Genomic DNA, 24,906 nt, shown 5'->3' on the forward strand with positions numbered 1-24,906 from the left:
CGGGACACTTACGCACTATGCACCTGACAGTCTCACCTGGTCTGCTAAAAATTAATCAGAAGGAAATATTGAACTGCACGATGCAACACCTTGGCAGTATCATGCACGCCAATTTTGTCATCAACCGTGTTGAAATTGAATTAGCGGTCTTGCATGATGTACCAATATGTACACCTGCAGTGATGGATCCATTTGCTGAGCCAGTGGTGCATAGTAATTTTGGGGGTAATAAAAAATAATTTAAACGGGGGTGTTATTACAGACGAGAGAAGGCATCATCTTTTGCGAACCGTAAAGGCTTGGTGAACGTGCTATCGTTTTTGCAGACTTGATGTACCCTTTCAGCTGATAGTGCTCTGTGATAGGATAGAGGTTTGTTGGGATACATAATGGGCTATTCCATTTAAAATCCACACTACCCCTGTGGACGATTTAGCTAAAGTCTGCCACAGAGGGAGTATCAATTTTGAATAGAATACACAATTGGTTAACTTTCATTTGAAATGCTTACTCCAGTTGTGGAAGATATAGGTAAAGCCATAATACAGGGGGAGTATGGGTTTCAAAATGATTAACTCTGACCAATTATATTTGAAAAACATACTCCCCTATAGTATTATATCATATTCAGTTGTATCCGTTATTGTGAATTGTAGTTTTGCAGTGAATTCTATTAATATAGAGCACTACTTTATTCGCACCTGAGCAGATTGTAAATAAACACAAGCTAGCGTGTAATCTTTCATTTAAAGATCAGGGATGCATGTAAAAAGTGCCTCCTTTACTCGCGTAGAGTCGCAAATAGGCAGCTGGGGCATCTTACAAGTGACAGGGCAAATGACCTAATTTCCCATAGTCGGTGAGATATAAATTCTGGCAGATTTGCTGCTGGCGAAGTGCGTAACCAGCTTGGGTCTTTACAAGGGGACAAAAGCCCAGTCATTGAAAAGGTTTTGATGTAAACTTGCTGTACATTTCTATCTTTTACCCACTTTTATTAACATTGTTATTTTGGTAACACCACAGAAAGTAAGGGAACAGGTAGCACACATCTATGCAAAGTTATAGCTTCTCACTATTTATGCCAAATTTCTTCCCAAAATAGCAATAGTCCCCATTATTTTGTGTATCTTTCTTTATAAGTCTTTATCAAAGACCATCATGATCCATATTGAGGGGAGGTTCACCATTTAGCAGAGCGCAGATGGGCAAAGTCCCAACAGCGATTGCTCTGTTTTCCATGAGTATGTGGTACATAGTGTCTCTTCCTAGTATAAGAGTGGAACATGGTCTGTAATACCAACTATTCTTTATTGAGGAACTTTGAGCTTTCTGGATTCCACATTTATTTTATTTTCATTTCACAAAGTGACATCCCATATTTTTCATTGTGCAAGGAACAGAAGCATCCAGTGCCTGAGACTAGTATGTGAGAGAAAACTTAGCCCCTATAAATGTGCAAGGACTACAGGGGCTTAGAAGCTACACAGATTTGTCAAATTCACATCCAATCTGCGCAATCTTTGGGTAGAACACAATTCAGATTCATCAATGTTTATTTGATGTTCATCTTCCTCCCTCCTGTCCTCTTGTAAGTTCATATACCTCTCTTGTGAATATTGAGCAAATAGAGCTTTCTACATGATGCAGCCTTACTGAGCAATTAAATTTGTCCAGTTGATCACCTTACATTGCTTAGGGAAATTTATTTGATTTGATTTTCAACAGGAAAGGTACTTTTGGTGTAAAAAAATCATTGTGTTTATTCAATTATAACAGCGAAGAACATGCCCAAAACAGTCCCTAGGGTTCAGCATGTTCAATAGCCTTACTATAATGTACACAGTATGTGTAAAACCAAAGCATGACTGTTCTTGATGCAAAAGCCTGGTAGAAATGAGTGTTGAAATGTTTCAGTCATTTCTTAACATACAGTGAGGGACTTGTGTAAAAATAAAATTATAGAACTTGTTTGATGTAATGTCAGTTTGTGACACATGGGCTAGTTTTGATTGAGGTAGGCAAATCTGCAAATCATTGTTTAGCCGGAAGCTTACTGTGATCTATCTAAATAGTAAGCTTCCAGTTTTAATTCCAAAGCTGATATCATCAGACATTGCAAAACTCAAGGATTCCATTCAAGTCTTCAATGGAGTGATGTGGACACGCAGTTGGAGATTGACTTAGGAATCACAAATCTCAAGTACGCCGATTCTCAAAAATTCCAAGACTATGACACACCTAGTAGCCCATTTTGATTGATTTAGTCAATCTTTAAATCATTGTTAATACATAATCCTATAATTGAACATTTTATAGTGTAGGTAAAAAGAGAGTAAATTCTGGCTGTTATATAAAAACATAACGAAATATAATGTTCAAATTGACCTTATTATGGTAAATAATCCAATCTTGGGGTAGTGTGCAAACTAATAGGATAAACTATTTGTGAATGTCACTTGGAAAAAAAATGATGGAGCGATTAACGAATAGGGTGCAACTCAACTAGTCTTATTACAAGACTGCCCTACCCCAACCCTAAACCCTAACCCTAAACTCCGTAAACGAGGACTGGACTCAAGTCTAGCAAGTTGCATCCTATTCGGTAATTGTACCAAAATGATGATTGGACATCACAAATGTGGGTCAGCTGTATATCACCCTGATTCAAATGCTCACATCATCTATTATGGATAGGATTTTAAAAACGTAAAATGAAAAAACAGAATATTGTAACCATCAATCATACCCATTGTAGTCTTTAAACACAGGATAATGAAGCTAATACCAGCACTGTGTATCATCATGATGATGATGATGGTACTCCACACACTTCCATCAATCAAAAAGCAACACTTTAGCTTGATTTGCAACAGTAGTAAAAAACATGAAATGTATATTTTGGAAGGGTGCTAACTGTAGGCAACAGGATATTTTGATCAGAGATTTTTTGATTGAATGAAGGTAAATTTCAAGTATCTATGAAACCTGACAATTATAAAATCCATCTTTTATCTTTCTATTTAATGATAAAAAGGAAGTCATGCAATATGACCTAGTTTTTCTTCTTTTTCATCTTGTCTTGTAATACATTCTCACTGATCCATAATTTTATTTTAAATCAAGAAATGGGTTGGTGGAAAACCCGATTTTTGTATGCATTTTTTTCATAGTTATGTCTCTCTTCATTTTGTTAATCATGGCAGCACACTTTGTTGGTGTACCGACTTTAACGGCCAGTGGATTCTGATTGCATTACATCAGAGTGGGATGATTGTACTACATGTGTGTATATTTGTGCGTGGAGTGTGATGTCGGTTTTAAAATTTGGATATTTTTGAAAAGGATGTTGAAACCAAAGGAGAGCATGCAAAGGAAAAAGATTAAATCTTGGGAAGCAAAGAGAGTGAGAGAAACGGACAACTCTCGTCCAACCGTAATTGTGGGGACATCAAACAGCTTTTCACTGTATAAGTGGGGACATAAATTACAAAGTGGGGACATAAATTACAAAGTGGGGACATGGCCAAGTCCCATTATGGTGTGCCAGAAAAGTGAGAAAAATCTGTTTTACAGAGTGGGGACTATAATAGGGGTCCCCACATATCTCATCATTTTACACGCATAGAGAGGGAGTGTATAGAGAGAGGGGTTTGGTGAAAGGATGGGGGTATGTCAAATAAAAATAGGGTGCACTCTATTGACTAGTGGCATCAAAAAATGCTAGGACGTATGATTAGCGCATTCTGGGGACCCAATTTTTCCCACTTTTACGGTTTGGCAAGGTATTAATGGATGAGTCTGACACTTAAAAATTGAATATAATATCAAAATAATAAATACATTCTGTACATTTCATGAGTATCCAATGTTGCATTTGGAAGAGGCTGGCTTTCAATAAATTGGTGATGATGAAAAAAAAATCATGTTTGATACAGGAAAAATGGTTTTGGCAAAAATGGTTCTGTAAGAATAACCTTCTGTATGTAATGGGTAGAATAGTGTGGATTACATTAGAAAATCTGGCTGTATTTTTCGGGAACCAGCTAGAAACTGCAGAGTCAAACTTAAATTTGGAGAAGCTGTGTGTACAATGAATTTTAAACATGTACAGCATTCTAATGAAGCCAGGAAATTTAAAAGGTTTTACCCAAACTAAGCATTTTCCTCTTATTGTGTCCGCCACTCTTCAAAAAGGCTTATTGCCAAAGCCTTGCTGCCGCTTAGCACGTCTCCTTTTAAGCTTCATATAAACCTGTTTTGGTCTGGAGGTCTTTTGTTTTTCTCGACTATTCGGTCAAACAAAACCATTTTCATTAAGTTTTGCACTTGGCCAAGCATGTAAGTTGATTCCACATATTGATGTGTCAGCAATTCAGCTCAGGTCTAGAAGCGTGTTCTAAATTCACCCCGTAGCTACGAGCATTTTGTTGATAAGCCACACCACATAAAACCAAAGTCGTCACTGCACATTCAGGAGCAATTTAGCTTGCTTGATACATTTGTTTTATTTCTCTGTCAAATCTAAATCAACAATAAAGAGTCAGGAGGGGGAAGCGGGGAAAAAGATGAAGCGGTGAAGCGAATAATGCTTTCCAATCTGCAATATTTGCCGTTAAAGGGTATCAGTGTTTACCATCTCATAATGTAAGTGAGAATACCGGTGTTGAATTTTTGACTCATTGTATATTTTGGTAAGTGATACATTGCATCACATAACATAATGGCTTCAGGGCAGCGGTGGCATTCAGTTGCAATAACCCATGGGTTTTGTTGAAGTTATTCAAGCCTGTTTCAATGAAGCCATATGCATGTTTGTGTTGGGTACGTGAAAGACACCGTTTCATATATCGTGTTGATATTTCAATCACCGTACGCTGTTTTCAAATGTAATATTTGCGGTGCAATTCAAGTCTTTTGGTATTTATTTTGCGCATCTATCTGTATCAAAAGTAATATAGCTCGGATGATACAATTCTCTTGTTTCCCTATCAAATTCAAATTAATAGAATGGAGTCGGTAGGGATTGCAGCGAAGGAAGACTAAACCTGGGGAGTGAAAATGCATTATATCTGTAATGACATTAAAAGGTATTCTCTGTTTCCCAATTTATACCATTACTTTGTGGGAATATTGGGTAGCCTAGTTTAACCTGACACAAATTGTGATAAGGGAATGCATCATTGCCCATTAGACCAGCTGGTATAAAAGCAGAAAATAGATAAATTGGGTTGTGGGTTTACATCTCGGATCTTAAGTGTATCCAGGGGTGTGTGGAGGGAGATTGTGCACCCTGTGGGTATGTGGTGAAACATATTGTTTTAGATAGCACCAAATACATCAAAATGGTGAAAAAATTCTATTATAAGAGGTTAGTGTTCTCCCGGCCATTGGGTCAGGATCGTTATCGACGCTTCAGCCTGGGTGCTGAATCCTGGATACACCCCTGCCGATGGTTAGTAAAGATTAATTTTTTACTGATTATTAATACTATCTGGGGTATATATGAATCCTGTTTAAGCTCATAGTTCTATATATTACTGTATATATATATTTTAATACTGGTATGATATTGGATTTTAAACGGGCTATTCCATTTAAAATCCACACTACCCCTGTGGAAGATTTTGGAAATATCTTCCACAGGGGGAGTATGTTTTTCAAATGTAATTGGTCAAGGTTAATTATTTTGAAACCCACACTCCCTCTGTATTATGGCTTCTTCCACAACTGGGTTGAGTATATCAAATAGAAGTTACCCAATTGTCTATTCTATTAGAAACTCATACTCCCTCTGTGGAAGACTTTAGCTAAATCTTCCACAGGAGTAATGTGGATTTCAACTGGAATAGCCCAATATGCTTTAGGTGACATCAATGATGTATCCAGACACTCACAGACTTCAAAACTACCATATATCCTCACAGACTTACGTGTATGGCATGTTCCATAGTAAAACAATCTGACATTTCACTTGTTTCGGACCCATGCATGTGATATGTAAAATGTCAGTAATGTCAGTTCACAATCAATGCAAGCAGCAGACAAGACTTCAAGTTGCAGGAAAGATGAATTTGAAAAATGAATAATTTGTAGGAAATTGTAACCGATCTGAGTCTGCTTTGTGTGCAGCAGAAAAAATATCCCATAGGAGTGCATATGTCTTTATTTTTTGACAGTAGACCTAGTTCTCTCTTTTATGGGCCACTCAGTAAATGTAATTTTTGCTTGCGGCTGTGGGGGTTGACAAAATAAAGTCTTTAAGTCTTAAAAATAACTAGTGCTTCAACAGATTACAGGCTAACTTAAAGGCAATTTTATTGGTTCAACCATCGATTTATAGACTGTACGACTGGACCCCTGAAAGACTAACAGTGTGAGTGCCCACTTTCCATTTCTGTACTGAATATTTATGAAGAATATCATTAGGTCAGGTAACAGGTGAAGCACATGCCCAGCACTTCCTGTGTTAGATAAGAGATTATATTTGATTAATATGCTGAATATTCAAGAGGTCTTTCATTTGGTATGAGCACTTCCCCGGTACTTCCTACTGCAGCTGAAACAATAGATCTGATTAACGTTGAATATTCATGCGGTTTGCTATATTTGGGCAGGTAAGTAAGTACATGCTCAGTGTTTCCTGCGATAGCTGAGACAAAGATTTGATTAATAATGAATATTCACATATAGTCTCCCTTTTGGTCAGAGCACTTTAATACTTCATGTTTCCTGTTGAAGTTGAAGACAATTGGAATGATGCTGAATATTCATGAGGAATGACATTTTGATCAGCACGTACTGGGTATTTGCTACAATTGCAAAGATTTGATTTACAACTACTTTTTCACTTTTTATTTAAGCCAAATGAGGTGGTTTGGGTTTGTGAAAGTATCTAATAATTTCAATATAATCCAATTCACACTACATTTGACCATACTGTAAATGGAAAAAAGTGCATTACACCAAATTGGGTGTGAAAGGCATTATGGATGTGTGCAGAAATTTCACCATTTGATGGGTGAATGTTACTAAATTATACAAGACAGTGTTACAAAACAGAATAAAAACTGCAAACATGTCACTGTGGAAAGCCTTGACAAGAAAGAGTCGATTGTCAGCAATTGACCAATGTTACTATCTTTAGCAAAACCAAATATCTACAGAAAAAAAATCGGTCATATTTTTGATTGGTTTGTTTGATATTCCTCATAAATGTTCTAGATTGCAGATAGTTTGCAATGGAAATGTGCAATCCTATCACGTTGTGGCCCATAAATCAGCACACATACATATCCTGTCAATTTCACTGAATGTGAAATATTTGTAGCTCTTGAGTGTTTCTATGTGTACACACTCATATATTCCGAGGAAAAGCATCAAATGGGGTGTACTTGTAACATGTTACACTTTTAAGTTAATGCAGTTCCTGAAAATGTGTGCTTACATGAAAAATATGCAGCCTAGAAATGAGATGACATAAATGTCAGAGTATGCCAACAACGCTTAGACAGGTATCACATTCTTTGATGTCTTGATTGACATTTTGAAATATTTTGAGGGGAATGAACTTGAACTTTATTTGAATTGGAGGATTATATATATCAATATCTTTTGTCTTAATTTCCTCTAAAAATCAATGTTGGTGTGAAATGATTATAAGAAATGTAACTGCAGGTTTTGTTTGTTTCAAGGTTACTCTCTCTCTGAGAAGGAAAGAAATCATGTAATGTGTGAACTTTGTTTCACTTTTACTGTGATAGAGATGTCACATCATATTGAGGTTGCAAGCTTCTATCAGACATTAATGACATTGATGTAGTATGTCAAGCTGTGATGAATGTTCAGAGTATTTCTTGTAGAGTAATGTAGCCATCTTGTTTAGTTGTAATTATTTTTCAGTTGCTTTCAGTTATGCAAGTCATCCATCGTATCACTTCTATTCAGGGTTGCCAAAAGATTTCAGGCCGAATCGCAGTTCAAATAATTGAAAAGTCACCCAATTTTTCTCTTTACCATTGGTTTCTATGGGGCAGGAAACTATCGGAAGTCGCGGGAGCCAATGTTGAAAAGTCGCCCAAATTTTTTCTTAACCATTGGTTTCTATGGAACAGGAAATTGTCAAAAGTTGCGGGAACAATCTTCAAAAGTCGCCCAACTGGGCTACCAAATCGCGGGTTTGGCAACCCTGCTTCTATTTGACAAAGGTATATGTCAGTGAATACCCAATCAGGAAGGGGAGGATAATTTTGAATGGAGAGAAGTGAGATGTGACTATTCAATGCAACAAACAGGAAATGGATCTATTGTATCTTCTTTAATGTTATGTGTCAGTATACATGTATGTTTCACATAATCAGTGAGGAACATTTGTAATAAGGGTAGTACCACACACAGTGTCTGTACTGGTACTAAAAAAAGATTAACCAGGGACACCAGACCTGCCAACTGTCCCTCATTTTGAGGGACTGTCCCTCATTTGGGTTTACCAAAGTGAAAAGGAGGGACAGTCCTGCTTTTTGAAAATTTTAGTGATGGCAAATCTAAATGTTGGAACAGCAGAAAATTGTGCGAATTTCACTTTTTCAATTTCAAAATTTTGCTATAACATTCTCTTTAGTCTATTGTGATAAATTCAGACCTGCAAAACTTTCTCTGAATCTGAAAGTATTGCACACCAAAAGTCTTTGAATTTGTCGGTACTTGGTTTTTTTTTTTTTTGGTCTTAATGTCCTTCTTTCTGACTTTGGTAGGTTGGCAGGTCTGGGACACTAATTTAATCGTCATATTTTTTTCTATATTTGAATGGAAATATTTTGTAAATTTGCTTTTGGAAATAGGAATTTGTTTCAAGGTGTGTAAATCAAAGGACATATCCTTTTCAAAATTGCACAAATTCAGGTCACTATATAATTCCAGGAAACATATGCCCCTGTGCAAGCTAGGCATAATCATGTGACATGAAAATACATGCCATGCAAGAGAAGCCCATTTCCTGTGTAGTAATTTCACTAAATGTGTGCACGCATAAACTTAAGAATGTTTAAACAACACATGTCGCCTCGAATTTGTCTTACTTAAGTTCAGATATTCCAAATTTTCAGTAAGATACATAAAGTTTTGTATTATCTTTAGCCATTCTGGCATCTTCAAGCATCTAATTTGCATGGGGATTTGTGTACATTAGCAGCTACTAACATTTTGTGTGTTTACACAATACAAGTCTGCGTTGAATGGCATTGTGACACAGTTTCTTTGTAACATGAAAGTAATGTTGCACATGCTTAATGCAAACACAATCAGGAAAACTTACCCTCAGTATGTGCTCAAACTACAGTATCAACGTAACCATCAAAAAATCAACTAAACGCTACATTTAGGTGATGGCATTGGCTTGCCTTTAATCCCATACCTACATGTGAATGGAAGCAGGTCAACGTTACCTCATGAGTTGCAATAGGTATGCTAATTGTCTTAGTTGGTGTAACAACCGTATCCCAGAGTGACAAGACTTTATCAGGGTTAAGTTAAAGCCTTTGTCACCTTGCTCAAAATCAATGCATTTAAACCCGGCACTGTTTTAATAGCTACAAAATATTAACCAACAGAGAAATGGTGCGGATGCACGTAGTAAGCTTACTGTCTTGTTTCCTACAACATTGCATACCCTCCTCACAAGTAAGCCATTCATTGACTTGATTTTCACTGTCTCATATAGTTAAGAATGTCACATACGTGGGGTGCCTAGCAGTCGCCAGTGTTTAACTTGAGCAAGTGCCAGCAGGATTATTAAACACATTGGCTTGTTGTTGTGAACCTGTCCCCTCTGATACCAATAAATAGAATCACTGGGAGACAGCAGGAGTGAGTGCAAATTGTGGTAATGATTATGAACTATCTGTCCTGCTTTTACTTTAATCTGCTACAAATCTGGGTTGCTTTTAGGATACATTTTAGCCTCCATTGAGTCATTCATTTATTCAAATTACTTCAAGTTGTGATGTTGCTTTGTCATGCTTTTGACTGTATTCATTGATGAGCAGGTTACCATGACCCTGATGAGTTTTATTTTGAGCATTAATTATTGACAATACCTGATTTGAATTGACAAAATCTGTTGTTGTATTACTATATTTAGTGTCAAATCAATCTGTAATTCAAAAACTAATTTGGCAGCATAATGTAGACTTTAATCACACAGTACATTTATATTAAGCAAGATACTTCAATGTAGCCAAGAGATTTATGCAAGGCTTTAGAAATATTGTCTGCACGTGAGGTGGAGCAATATCCCTTGGATATATTCTTTGAACAAAATATAATTCACTTCATATTGCCAGTAATTGCTGTCCTATTAACTTTTAATTTATTTCCGAAAGTGAGCAGTATTTAGTCCTGGATTTTGCGGAGAGAAATAAATAAAGAAACGATCGAAAGAGAGAGAAAGGCGGCTACGTCCCAATAGGCAGAAGTTTAATAGTAAATATTTCAGCCGTAGGATTTTATTTTATTGCACCACATAAGGACAAAAAAGTATTTGCTACTCGAGGATGTAACCTACTTTTATCAAAAATTGATTTTTTTTTCCTTCTCTTATTATCACCATGAAAATTTTGATGAGATTTTGTTTCAGAATCAGTCGGGATCGGATCCATATCCTTTTGTTTAAATTACCCATCAGAAAGGGGGGTTGGCAGTGAAAGGGAAAAGAAAATGACTCAAATGCAGAAGATATCCCACAAGGCAAGATTTTGATACTGATGTGTTGCGATCATGATATAGGACTATTGCAGCTTAATTTCCATTGAGTCAATGCAAATTCTGCCGCTGCTTGCTGCATATATGCTAATGTTGAAATTTCTAGGTGTGGGAATGATATTCTACCTGTGCAATATGATTTATATCAACTTTGAAATGGTTTGTGGTATAATGGTTTGTGGTGTAAAATGGAAGGTATAGGTGTGTTCCCATTTGCTATACTTTGTGACATTGTAGAATGTTTCACCAAGCATGGGTGGAAGTGGAAGTGCAAGTACTAAGTAGTGCTGTGTTTACGTATGGTATTGTAAAACTACCAAACTTGGTGACGTCACAAACTGATACATTAAGGAAACTTAAATACAAAGGGTGAGGTTTAATAGGCACTGAAAAAATTATTGAAAAGTAAGCAATAAAACTAATTAATTTCTGATTGCAGTCATTTTGCTGATTGTGATTTGTTAAGTACTTGTTCCAATAATGTCAACTTTGACTGTAATAGACAAATTACAGATGGAATCAGTATCATCAACATAACTTTGTGTATATTGTCCTCTAGAACAGCTCTTTCCTGAGCCACTGAATCTGTGGTAGGAAAGGGTCACCTCTGCAATGGCTCTTTTCAGAGCCACAATCTCTTTAAGGAGTAATCTACTGTATCATTGGGCAAGGTCCAGCCAACAATGATATTCTGTTAAGAGGGCACAGTCTATTATAGCAGTCAAGTTCGCTCAGTCGCTAAGGCGTTCAACTATGGTGCGAGAGGAGATGGTGGTTTAGTACTCTCTTGTGGAAAAAATGAGTTCGCTTGAAATTCCCCTTTTACTATACTGCTAATTGTCACATTGTAATCTTTACGAAACTGGAGGAGCTGATCCTGGCTGTGATGGTATGGGGCCGTAGTAGTCGGTGACAAACTGTAAAGCGTGCTGAGGCTTGTGGATCAACATCTAGGCGTTGTACCTGTGCGTATCGCACTATAAATCACTGCACTTTTTTTTATGTGCAGATCTAATAGTTTCATCCTGAAGAATTCAAGAGCTAATCCTAATGAAAGCTTAACAGTACTATACTTGTCCAACAGTGAACCAACACTCAATGTGTATAGACTTGAAAGTTTATGACATAAAATTTATTTTCCAATACAAAAATATTCACCAGAATCTTATTACAAAAGAAGGTATTGTGAAGTTGAAAACCCATTTTTAAAATTTTCTCGATCTTTTGTTAAAGGTCATGTAATATAATCGGCGAGTCAATTTTGAATGGATCAGCAACGATGAAATGTGCGTGTATATGAATCTTGTGAAGCCTAGAACAGTGTCTTTAGCAAGCTTAGGTGTCAATTGATGTTAAGCTTAGGTAGTTAATGTACCTCAAAATAGTTGCAAGTAGGTGATTGCCATTTATTGAAAGTGATTTCCACTAGATTTATAGCCTTTTCAAATAGCAGGATGATACATATGCGCGTGTGTAACCTGGCCTTTATATCCTATATAAGGAGTTAAATTACAGATATGCATCAATTACGTTGAATTTAGAGGGTAATTGTTTTCTTCACAGTACTTCAGGAGTATTGAATACTGATATCAAAACCGAGAACATGTTATAAGAAACATGTGCTGTTACATGTATGTTTTGATGCCACTGGTTCATACAAACATCCAAATTGCATTATGAGCATATGCTAACACATTCTAAGACTTGGTATCTGTTTATATGTCGATCCTTTGGGGACAAATTGCAATGTTATTGTTGACAATTTCATCTGTTAGCTATGTTATTTTGATGATATTACCCAATGCGCCTTGAAGCAGAATACTTATTGAATTGTTCTATTTTACTAGAGGTGGATATGAACAGATATGAGTGAACTTATGCTAACAGGAAGAAAAGTTTTAACTTACAATTCTCACGACTTTTGGTTCGAGCTGTGTAGCCTGCGGATGGCATCCACCAGCCTTCAAAGCACAATGGGTTGTTGGTCCGTGATCATGTAACCGCTAGTAGAATTACGATCATGTGATTCAATGACTTTGTTTTATGTGACGGGAAGATTGAAGGTAGCGACCTTGGTCCCAATTGAGGTCACTGTTGGTGCAGCGAATTTATGACTCCTCTCCGGTACCAGTTGTTTTCTGTTTCTAGCACACAAACATTGTCCCTATCTCTTTGACGTATGTTCTTTGTAATATTTTAATCTTCTACTCGAGAACATGCTCCTCTTGAGATGAGAAGTCAACTTCTGTTCAAATGTTCAAGGAGAGGAAGACAATCATTGCATTCAGGAAATAACATTATTTTGATGAAACACTCCAACCATTTATAAAAAATGCAAGACTTCCTTATCATTTGACAAATAAAATATAAGCTTCCAAATCTAAGGCAACAATCATGATGATCTGATGTTAAAAGGCATATGTGACACGATCTGGTCCATGGGGGCCAAAGGAGGCATTTTTGAAAATTGATTACTGTAATTTGTACATTATACATACAATAGGCTATCATTTACTGAAAACACCAAAGGTCTAGCATTCTTGGTTTTTGATGTCTATTTTCTTATGTATTTTTTTTACTCCATATTTTTACCTTTATCTCAGTTTCAAATTTGCCGCCTTTGGCCCCCATGGACCAGATCGTGTCACTTATTGAAAAAGTTTATGATGTTATGAGATGTTTATATAAATGTTGTTTGTGTTGTATGTAAATTTTCAGTGAAGGCAGCTAGTAATCCATGTAAAACAGAGGAGAAAATTTCTTTAACAATCAGTCACATTTATAAACTTTATAAATCTTATCTTTATGACAAGCAGATGATTCCTCACCTATTTCTTCTAATATAGGCCCTATATCTTGAAAATAATGTGTGAATATTTTGTTTGTTCTATTTCAGTCTCATAGAAGAGCCCAGCTCACCGTCCCCACCCTCAAAGCGCAAGAAAAAGAAGTCTGGCCGGGGAAGAAGTCGGTAAGTTACCTGCCCATCCATCAATCAGTACTCCTGATAATTAGTGCTCCTAATACATTTTCCCTTCTCATCGGTTAATCTATCATGCTACACTTGTTGGTGTTTTTCTAACAACTGTTATTTCTAATTTGCACTGCATGTGTGTTAAATGCATATAACTTGAAGCATGAAATATCTCATTTATCTTTGTTTCTGTTAGTGCACTAAATGTGCGCTTTTGTGCAATTGGACAAAGTTATTAGTTCATGGACAGTAGATCTAAGTTTTCACAAAGCAAACAAACTGCTGTAGAGCGAAAATGAAGGATACTCAATTGCATGCTGTTTGCATGTAAGCTTTTATAGATAATCCATGCAACATCTTGGGTACATGACTGCATGTACAACACTCCTAGTCCATTTGATATTCCTGTTTGAAAACATGATATGTAAATATCCTTCAACTTGATATAGATCCATCATACACTTGTTCCATTTCTTAGCTGCATGTTGTTAACTTATAATGCTACTTAAAGATTATGTTTACATGAATTGATGATGCACACTAAGTACTAACATGATACTTGATATAGCATTAGCTAATAGTACTATCCTGTTGTTTGCATGTCATTGAAACCTATATTAGGCCTAACCTATATATTTTTTTTTTTTTAAACCATCACATATGTCCGGAAGATAGTAGAAGTATATATATAAATCTCATAGTGGGTTCATATCTCATCCAAAAAAAATGGAAAGATAATATTTAATTTAGACGTGCCATACAAAAACATCAAAGTTGATAATTATGGCATATCTAAGGACCCCCATCCCCCATTTATGGCATGCGATATTAATACAGTGTGTCTCAAGATATAGGAACTTATATTCGCCACTCACCCATACATCATAATAAAACAAGAAATCAAGAATCTGAAGTTTTTATTTTACTAATACTATTTGGTTGCCCCCTCCCTCATCAACATTATTTTGTGTATTCAACTGGGATTCATTCCATTTTGAGGTGGAGGCAAATTGACCCACACTGGCTGCAAAGAGTGTTGTTTCATAAATGAAAATGGAAAAAATGTGTTGTAAATGAGGTATACAAATTATACATAAAAATGCAAGTGTATCTGCATGTGTATAGCTTGCATTTTTTTTGTTATGCCGGTCATTCACAACATTGGCCCTGTTCGTACTGCTAAGATCACTTAGTTGGATGCATAGTACAAGAAAAAGAGTCACTTAAAGGTACTGTTAGTGCACTGGAGTTTAAGAATATGATAATTGAGGAAGGAATGGCTTAAAAGTGAAGGGTTAGGTGTTTTCATTTTAAAAATGGCAAAAAGGAAGAAAAAGCAGAGTTGAAAAATAAGAAATTTCATTTTTGTTGTGTGTAGCTACAAGTGTTCGTATGGACAGACTCCTCTGACATTGACTGAAATGTGACATTAGCAGGCTATGTTTGCACACTTATTTACTTTTTTTCCAAAAATTCAAAATCTTATTTTTTACAATATTTAGATTTTCTGATTTAGCAAGTCACTGATAGAATCTTTAATGCAATGCTCACCTCTTAATTCAGTAAAGATTAACATTACTGAAGCAATTTGTTTTTTTCCCTGAATGAGAGGAGTACATTCCCACTCTCCCAGTTAATTCTCAATTGCAATTGCAAATGGAAACCCAACACATCAAAAATAAAATAAAAAATACCAGTTTCAAGATTATATTTAGGGGATTTTTTTTTCAAATGACTCCATATGATTCTCCTAATTAACTAAGTGATTTTACATATGAACAGAAGCATTTACCATTTCTTGTAAGATTCAGAAATAAGTGCTAAATTCTCAGCCAGCCAAATCATTTTTTAAATCACTTTATACAACATTCTTTGCTCATATTTTATTTCTTTTTTCTTTTTACAAAAGAGTATGTGTTATAATCCTATGTTGCTTTATGTCAGATCATATCATGACACAATGGCCACATCTCCTTCATATATTATTAGTAAAAGAATCGCAAAATAATGATAAAAACTGTATAGATGTACGGTATGGTAAATTATAGTCATTATATGAGAAAATAATCAGCAGAATTCAAAGTTAGCAAAGGTGTCTTGTTCAGCTAATGAAGGATTTTTTTCATTTTTTCATTTTTCATGAACAATGTTTTCATGTTGTTACATTCGATCGACAGGAAATGAAAACATATCAGATGTTTCCTACTTCAAAATATGTACAGTTTTGAAACCTGATCAATCAAAACTTATATAATGGAGTGATCCAATCAATTGCGATGTCTGAATGATTTCCGCAATCCGTAGGTTATTTACATCATGCTTTTAATGCAGTATGGGGCACTTAAGCCTACTTCATAGACATGCTATAATGACAAACTATTATAGCCAATGTATTCATATGATCTTATCAAAATTTTATTTTTTATCAGAAAAAAATGAATGGCCTCGTTTAAAATGGTAGGGAAAACAGTATTGTCATTACCTGACATGCCATATTGGTTGGATATGATGCTTACAAGTGTTGTGATTGACTTTCATCAGTCGGAACTGCACCCCCTTGGAAAGTTCCTATCCTGAAGCTAAATGTATAGAGTTTCGACAATACCCTGAAAATATTATTTTTACAAATCTGAAATACTATTAAGTGTGCAGTCATTAACATCTATCCAATTAAAAATATTTCTTAAGATGTTTGTGTCAAATATTCTGGCAATGTTGTAACAGCCACTTGTAAAAATTGCCAGGAAATGGAATGCAACAGAGTGGAATAATGTTGCATTTGTACGTACTATGCTTGAGCACATATCTATCCATTCTCATTGAGTGCTAAATAAATGAGAGGAAGCATAAAGCTACAGACATTAATAATCATTTTGTAATATGTTCCACTGTCAGAGACAATTAGTAACTATCAAGTGTTGTAAGTGCAACTATGGAATGTGTGTGTGGATGACATCAAGTGCAGCAATATTATTGTCAGCGCCACTTGAGAGCATCATCTAATTGCCGATTTGATTTTACTCACCCACAAGAACCTGCCATTTTAGGCTTTTCTTAATTACTAGGTGGAGAGTAATGTTGTACAACTCCTAAAACCTATAAAGTGTATTTTGACCAGATTATTGGGTAAAAAAAACTCACTTTAGTATTCATTCATCAAAATTCAATACCTGAGTGTAATTTTCACATTATGATTTTTTTTGTACTTGTATAGTTGAGTCGAGACACTAAAGTTGGTGTATGATATCATTGGTTGCACTTTGATATTGGAAAGGAAAATATTGCCAAGTATTATTTATCATGATTTTCATCAACCTACTACATGTTCCACTTTGAAAGTACAGTTATAACGTTTAGAAATAATTTTCCTATATACTACCAGGATAAGGAATTCCATTCATGTTTATTGAAACAGTATGATTAAGTCAGTATCATAGATAACAATCAAAATCATACAATGGATAAAAATAAAGATCAAGACTTCTGATGAGATCATGATACAGAATTTAGGATATGATCAATGTAATTTAACCCCATGAGAACTACCTGCCGATTGGCCAAAATGATCGTGTCCAATTTTGAACCAATCAAGGAGGGTATTAATAAAATCATCTGCAAATACAAGTTTGACCATGAATACTTTAAAGCCTAGTCATAATTGGCAATTGAAATGAGCATGTCAAGTTATCAACCAATCAGAATTGCCGTTAGATGAACAGTAGTGTTCAGGGGGTTAAATCAAGACCAATTATTATGAGATAAGGAGGAGATGTGGCTTTTGTGTCATTGTCTTTTAAATGTTTTAAACAAGTTATATAACCAGACACACATTGTCTTGCTTGCATGCCTAATGATTCTTGGTTTGTTGCCCCCTTGCTTCTTCCACTCCTGCCTCCTTAGCAAAAAACGGAAAAACGGAGATGTGGTAAGGTAAGGCGTACGTCTAAAACTGAGCTTATGATTGACTATTAAAAAAAATGTCAAACTTCCGTTTTTATGGGGGTGTTAAAAAATGCAATAAAAGATGAAGATTGTGTTAGATAGTAAGAAAGGTAAGTTATTGATAGGAGGGAAAGGTATCTTGGTAACCATGGTAACAGTGGTGTCAAATATCAAAAGTAGTATTTAAAACTGGTAGCAATGCTCACTTTTTGAACCAAATGTGTTGCTGACCAGTTTTAAAAACTACTATTGATGTATATTCCTAACCGGTATAAATCTCGTCATTTGTGGTTTCAAATAGTTTGAATAGGATTTGGGGGGTGGAAACACAACATTAATTGTGATGATAAGTAAATCTTCTTCTGTTTTGATTATCACTCCTTTAAAAAACATGTCTTTGAGTGCCTAAATCTCATGGTATATTAGCATAACAAAAAGGGTTGTTTTCCTGATCATATTGCACTAAAGCTGCGGAGCAGACAAGTTTGCAATTTGCATTGCATATCGAAAACAACATCCAGTCAGTTAGTCTCTGTTTCTAGCGATTTTGTATATACAAAACATCTCATGTTTTAGATGTCTTTAGATGTTTGCATGCCAAGTATGAAAGATTCAATAAGTTAGTTAAGTGAAACAGATACAATAAGAATGCATAAATAACAAGCTTGCTGAGATTATTGTGACGAGGAAGTACCTGTTCAACAGCCTCTTTTAATCGTGTTGTGAAATATAAGATATCAGGTATAGTGCTGGTTCAACTTATTCTGGTCTGATGTTAAGATGATGCTAAAGAGTATCTCAAGTTCCTAGGATCTGATTTTTTTCAATTGTTATTTTATCTATAGTTTCAAGGTGTTGCCTTTGTTGCTTTTAATTCAATGTATTATTGGAAAGTAATACATTTTTCATCCATCTTGATTTGCGCTTTTGTTGTAAGAGAGATACTCGGTCTGTCCCAATTATCGGTAGGACTAGAAAGGTTCCATGTTTGGAAAATGAAGCATTGTTTTTCTGTTAGTAGTATATACCCATGTATTAAAGATATAGCATAACCTCAATAATAACATTACTTGTATGATAAATAACAGAAAGCTGTAGTTTGCTAATGGGTTATTCCATTTAAAATCCACTTCCACAGGGGGAGTATGAAATTCAAATGGAATGAACACATTAGACAGCTCCATTTGAATTTCTTGCACCTTCTGTGAAAGAAAGTTTCAAATGGAGCTGCCTAATGTGTTTATTCCATTTGAAATTCATACTCCCCCTGTGGGAAATATTTCCAAAATCTTCCACAGGGGTAGTGTGGATTTTAAATGGAATAGCCCAATCTAGTTTGAAAACACCACTTAATTTGCCAAAAAATTATAGACAATTAAAAATTACCTGGTTTGAGAACTGCTTTCTGAATAGACAAATTACATTTTTAAATTTTTAAATATCATATATTTCTTCTATCGTTTCAATGTACTATTGACTCTCTATTATTTAAACCTACATTAGGCCTATGCCATCTCAAAGTACCCAGATGCCTGGTTTTTCAGATCTTTAGATCGTACTTCTACCATATAACTATTAATTTTTCACAATTTAAGATGCAATGAGGTAATTTCATATTCACTTTGCGGTAGAATTCCATAGTATTAATGTTTAACGGAATGATTTTGCCATATTTTTTATGATGAAAAATATAAGTGCAATGTTAAAAATGAATGTCTATCAAAAATGTAATTAAAGTAGTTTTATCGTATTTAATCCCTACAGAAAGACATATGGTAATATACAATACACATGAATAGCATGAACATAATGATATAAATTTTGATGACAAAATGTCACTTAATCACCATGGATAAATCTATAAATCCATTTTTTTTTAAACCACATACTTTAAATATCTTCTACACCGATTTACTATGCATCTCATCACACGTAATAGTAAATGCAGAAAGCTAAGACCCTTATTTTTATGATAACTGTCATTCAAAGAACTTGAAGAGATGCTCCTTTGTAATAGGTGTATGCTAATTGAGCTATCGTTTGTTTGTTTACTCTTTTGATATATTCTGGCAAAATTGTATTGAATTTAATTAAAACTAAAATATAATTTATAAAGAGCCACATTTTTTAGATATATCCCCTAAATGCCAACTTGTCTGGGTATTTTAAAACAAAATAACCTTCTAACTGCATGATCATCAAATCAAGTGAACTTGATTTCCAAATCACATCAACAAACAGTCTAGTCTTGTTTAGGTTTTCTATTTTACTGGTCCGATGCAAAATCTACTGGCTTGGGACCATCGCTTAACTGTTGTTTAACAAGTTTCTCAAAGGGCCAGTTTCTCGAAGCATGGCTAGTGGTCAGGCTTCCTAAGCCATCAGACTTCAGCCCAATTAGTCCTATATACCAGCGCTTACAATTTTACAACATACATCACCTAGAAAGATAAATCAATTAAATGGATCAACATTGCAGGGCTAGCCTGCTGGCTTAGGAAGCCTGACAACTAGCCAAGCTTTGAGAAATAGGACCTAGGAGTCATGTTACTTACAAGGTCCAAATATACCTCTAGACATCCAGGCAAGTAACAGCTGTGTAACAACTTGCTCCTTGGATTTCTCTCTCTCTGTGTCAGGTGGCGCTGTGTAGCGCTGCTGTGGTCTTCACAAGAGTACGCCATCTCACTCGGATCCGATGCCAAGTGCGTTGCACCTTGCATTCCTTGGTTAGAAACCAGCTTCACATCATTAGTCCAAGATGTTGGTGGACGTCCTCTTCCTCGTTTTCCTTCCATAGCCCCTTGCAAAATCTGTTTTTCTACACCTCCATGTTTCCTGACAATATGGCCAAAGTACTTCAGCTTTCTCTCCATTATGCCGCTTCTGATGGTTAGACTTGTACCAATCTTGTCGAGGATCCAAGAATTTGTTCTCCTGTCTTTCCATGTCACTCGTAGAAGCCTCCTGTAACACCACAGCTCAAAAGCATCTACTCTTTTCCTATCATTCTTGGTCATAGCCCAAGACTCGCATCCATAAGTGGCAATGGAAAACACAGTTGCACGAAGTAGGCGTACCTTGAGGTCAATGGATAGGCCTCTGCTTTTCCATATGCTTGACATGCCCTGCACAGTTGTCCTTGCAATAGCCAGTCTTCTCTTAATTTCAGTTGTGCTGTCACCACTGTTGTTAATCAGTGGATTTACAACTAAATTTCCAAAGGGTTAGGTGCCATATTGAATCCTTACATTCTCCTTGTTTATACCTCAACACACCATGTGCTTAGATATTGACTGGGGAAAATGCTTTGAAATGATGGCCTCTATAGTTTTAAAACATAATTTTGCTTTCCCATGATATATTAGGAGCTGGGAAAATAAACCACAAGATTGCTCTTTCCTGAAGAAGATGTGAAACTGTCAGTTTTATGTACAGAGAGCCACACCTGTATATGCTGCTTCTGTGATGTATTTGGTAATGAAGTCAAATTGGATTGGATTGAATTGAATTGTAGAAATGGATGTATAATTGAACTTCTAGCATTTAGTAAATAAATAGATGATGTGTAATAAGTCTTACTATTTATAAGGTATTGTTAAAGACTCATTGAACTTCTCAATATCCAAACCTTTTCTTCTCCTCTCACCAATGGGGTTGAATGACCTTTTTATTTCAACTTATATAGCCAGTTTGTGATTTGATGTAATGCTATTTCAATAAACTGTCTGGATGATTGCTGAAGTGGACAGAAGTAGATGGTGGTCGTATACTTGTGATTGACAATGCAATATGCACGCTGATAGTGACAGACTGTTGCTGAAATTTTATTATATTACAGCACAGCTAATATTTGTTGAAGAATGGATAAAGAAAGCAAAGTGCGAAAATTGTTTTTCTTGTTTTGATGTGTTCGGTTGGTTTGTTGACTGGTCAGTATTGCTGCATTTTTAGTCATTTTGATGAATTTGACATGTAGTGTGGTTATTGTTATCTATTTTTAAAACAAATAGTTGGTAGTTACATTGCAAATTGAAATAAACACTCATATTGACAAAGCTCAATTTACATATGGTCTTGTCAGGTTGTTAATCATTGGTACTTTTGAAAATACACGTTTTATTACAGCTGGAAAAAGATATGTTTTACAAATTGTTTTAGAGACTAAGATGTTTTTTCTCTCTTCCTTTCCTTTCTTTTTGTTTTGATAACATACATTATGTCATTGATATATTGTCAGGTATGTTTTGAACAGCTGGGTAACCTTTAAAAACAATACTATAAAAATACAAACGTCTTTTATTCTTTTATTCATTTCCATTTGTTCAGTATCACTATTGATAAGCAGTTCTCTGCTGAGATGGCCGTCACCGCCTGATAGTCTTGAAGCTTTAGGGGATAACGATCTCCTCTCATTAAAATATTGCAGTTGAAATCCATACACCCTCTGTGGAAGACATGACTTTAATCTCCCACACAGGGAGTATGTATTTCAAATTTAGCTACCTAAATTGGCGACTCCATTTGAAGTTTTTCTGGAATAGACCAATTATATAAACTGTTTTTCAACAAGGAAAGACAGGTTTAGAACCAGAAAGCTACACCATCTTAGCATTGTATTGGTTAAGAGATAGGAAACAATTGTTTTATTTATTCAATGAATTGTAAACATTAATAATTATTATGCCATCAGCATTGCTACAAGTATTCAAGATATCGTTGAAGAAGTAATTAAATTGGCAAATATTAGGAATTTTGATATAGCCAGGGGAAATTGTAAAACAATTACAAATAATGCGATATCATTTATAGTCAAGATAGTAATATATACGCAAACAATACGCTTGTTCAAGTTTGTTGCCATTCAATAGATATTTCATATTTTGGGGTTCCCTTCTATATCCGAAATAAAATTGAATTATTATTGATGCGTGCGTCGGTTAAGCAAAGAAAATCTGCTCATAGGTATCCTATGTTTTGTGTCAGTAAACTAGTTGTTTGCCTTCGTGCGAGTGAATACAGCCACAGGGCTTTCTACCCTTGATAACTTGAAACAAAAATGTCATTATACAAGTATCAGTTGCAGTATTAAGAAGCGTTGTCTACTAAGATTTTCGAAAATGTGAAATTGTGGTTTTTTCTTCTTTAATGCATTTTATACCTGTGGTAATAGGTGCATAGTGTTCATTTTACACCAGTTTTCATAATTAGTTTCAAGGGTTTCCCTCCTAGTTAATCTGGCAGGTGTGAAAGCAATAATATCAAGTTGCTATTTGAATGCCAACGAATTCTGCCTCAAATTGATTGTCTTCAGTTTCAAATGGAAAGACTTGAGACGCAAGCAAAATTAGTCTGATTACAGACTGGTTAGATATTTAAGGTTATTAATTATTTTAAACTGTTGTGATTTGGTAGTTCACAGCATCTTACGAATGGCAGTGAGCTTTGGCAAAAACTGCATTGCTCAATTCATAGCGAGTGTGTAGAAGAATTAAAATATCACAGATATACTTTTATAGGTGCTGCGGTTCTTGAGTTATGTTGTAAAGAGGGCTGAAACAACAACACTTTTGTAAAACTTACATAACTCATTAACAACAATAAATTAAGCAAGTTTGCAAAGTATATGATTTGCAGAATGAACTTTTGCAAAACATCAAGGTGTTATTTTTCAATAATATATTGATCTAGATAATGAAATTCGATTTTTAGGTTGCTTCGACCAACAATACCTCGTCTACCCTTAATCATATTAATCATTTAGGAGGAAATTTTGCAGAATGTAATATTTTGGTGGGTACATGCCATTATTTTTTCATTTTCAGTCACTCATTACATCAGATGTTGCTGGAATCTTCAACATTTGTCACCTCAACATTCTGCAACAGCCAGAAGAAAGTTCAGTATTATTTATTTTTTTCCCTTCAAGTCATATAAAAGTGTTTAGATAGATTTTCCAAGGGAGGTTGGCTTTGTATTGAGGTTGTGTTCTCAGTAAGGAGTGTCAAAATGAAAGATATTAATATTATTTTCCCATAACAATCCCAGGGAAAATTCCACAAACACCTCAATATAAGAATATATTCTTGCTAAGGATGGCAAAGTCTTGCGAAGGATGGCAAATGATCTTTGTTATCTTGGGGTCTTGCAGAAGGATATTTTCACTAGTTTAGTTTTGTGAACTTGAAGAATCCTTTTCTGATCCCCATATGAGCTTGGCAAAGCAAAATGCTGCAAACCTCCTCCCGATTTGACAGCTTGTCCCAAATGTCTCTTTACTGCAATAGTCCAGCTTTATATCTCATGAAAGATTCACAATCTAATTAAATGTTGACAACTGTATATGATTAAAATTCACCTGTAGATTTAAATGTAAAAATTGACTCTTTTTGTGGCCTCTACTTAAAATAAAGTGAGGCAGAGTGTTTTGTCTCACTGTGCATAAAGTGTCTGTATGAGACACTTGCATGATGCTAAATGTGTGTTCAGGTGTGTATAAATTTGAAAATTCTCTACTTTTTCGAAGTTATGGATTAAAGGAAAAACCTTTTTATGCATTGAAAGTCATGGAAAAATAAACATCTGAAAATAAGGTATGGAAGGTGTGGAAAAATAATTCCCTCTGTAAAATTATATTCCCTGTGTGTTCATTGCAATTCATCTGACCGCCTGGGATTCTGAATCCCCATATGAGCTTGGCAAAGCAAAATGCTGCAAACCTCCCCCTGATTTGACAGCTTGTCCCAAATGTCTCTTTACTGCAATAGTCCAGCTTTATATCTCATGAAAGATTCACAATCTAATTAAATGTTGACGACTGTATATGATTAAAATTCACCTGTAGATTTGAGTGTAAAAATTGACTCTTTCTGTGGCCTCTACTTAAAATAAAGTGAGGCAGAGTGTTTTGTCTCACTGTGCATAAAGTGTCTGTATGAGACACTTGCATTAATGCCAAATGTGTGTTCAGGTGTGTATAAATTTGAAAATTCTCTACTTTTTCGAAGTTATGGATTAAAGGAAAAACCATTTTATGCATTGAAAGTCATGGAAAAATAAACATCTGAAAATAAGGTACATGTATGGAAGGTATGGAAAAATAAGTCCTGTAAAATTATATTCCCTGTGTGTTCATTGCAATTCATCTGACTGCCTGGGATTCATGCCTCACTTTTCACTGGTGTTTTAAAGTTCCTGTTATAGGGTCCTACACAGAAAGCCAATAATCTAGC

General features: G+C 35.3%; 1 protein-coding gene across 7 annotated transcripts in view; it reads left to right on the forward strand.

The window, feature by feature from the left end:
* The window catches only part of LOC140155158 (uncharacterized), a 231,930-nt gene that overhangs the window by 177,546 nt on the left and 29,478 nt on the right, over positions 1-24,906 (forward strand). For 5 of the 7 annotated variants that reach the window (XM_072177883.1, XM_072177886.1, XM_072177884.1 and 2 more), the window contains 2 exons: positions 13,655-13,729; positions 17,633-17,662. In XM_072177883.1, coding sequence (XP_072033984.1) covers positions 13,655-13,729; positions 17,633-17,662 — 105 coding nt within the window. The remainder of the gene's footprint in view (positions 1-13,654; positions 13,730-17,632; positions 17,663-24,906) is intronic. The other 2 variants (XM_072177885.1, XM_072177887.1) reach the window with 1 other exon arrangement.

This window comes from Amphiura filiformis, chromosome 6, assembly GCF_039555335.1.
Source record: "Amphiura filiformis chromosome 6, Afil_fr2py, whole genome shotgun sequence".
Taxonomy (NCBI): Eukaryota; Metazoa; Echinodermata; class Ophiuroidea; order Amphilepidida; family Amphiuridae; genus Amphiura; species Amphiura filiformis.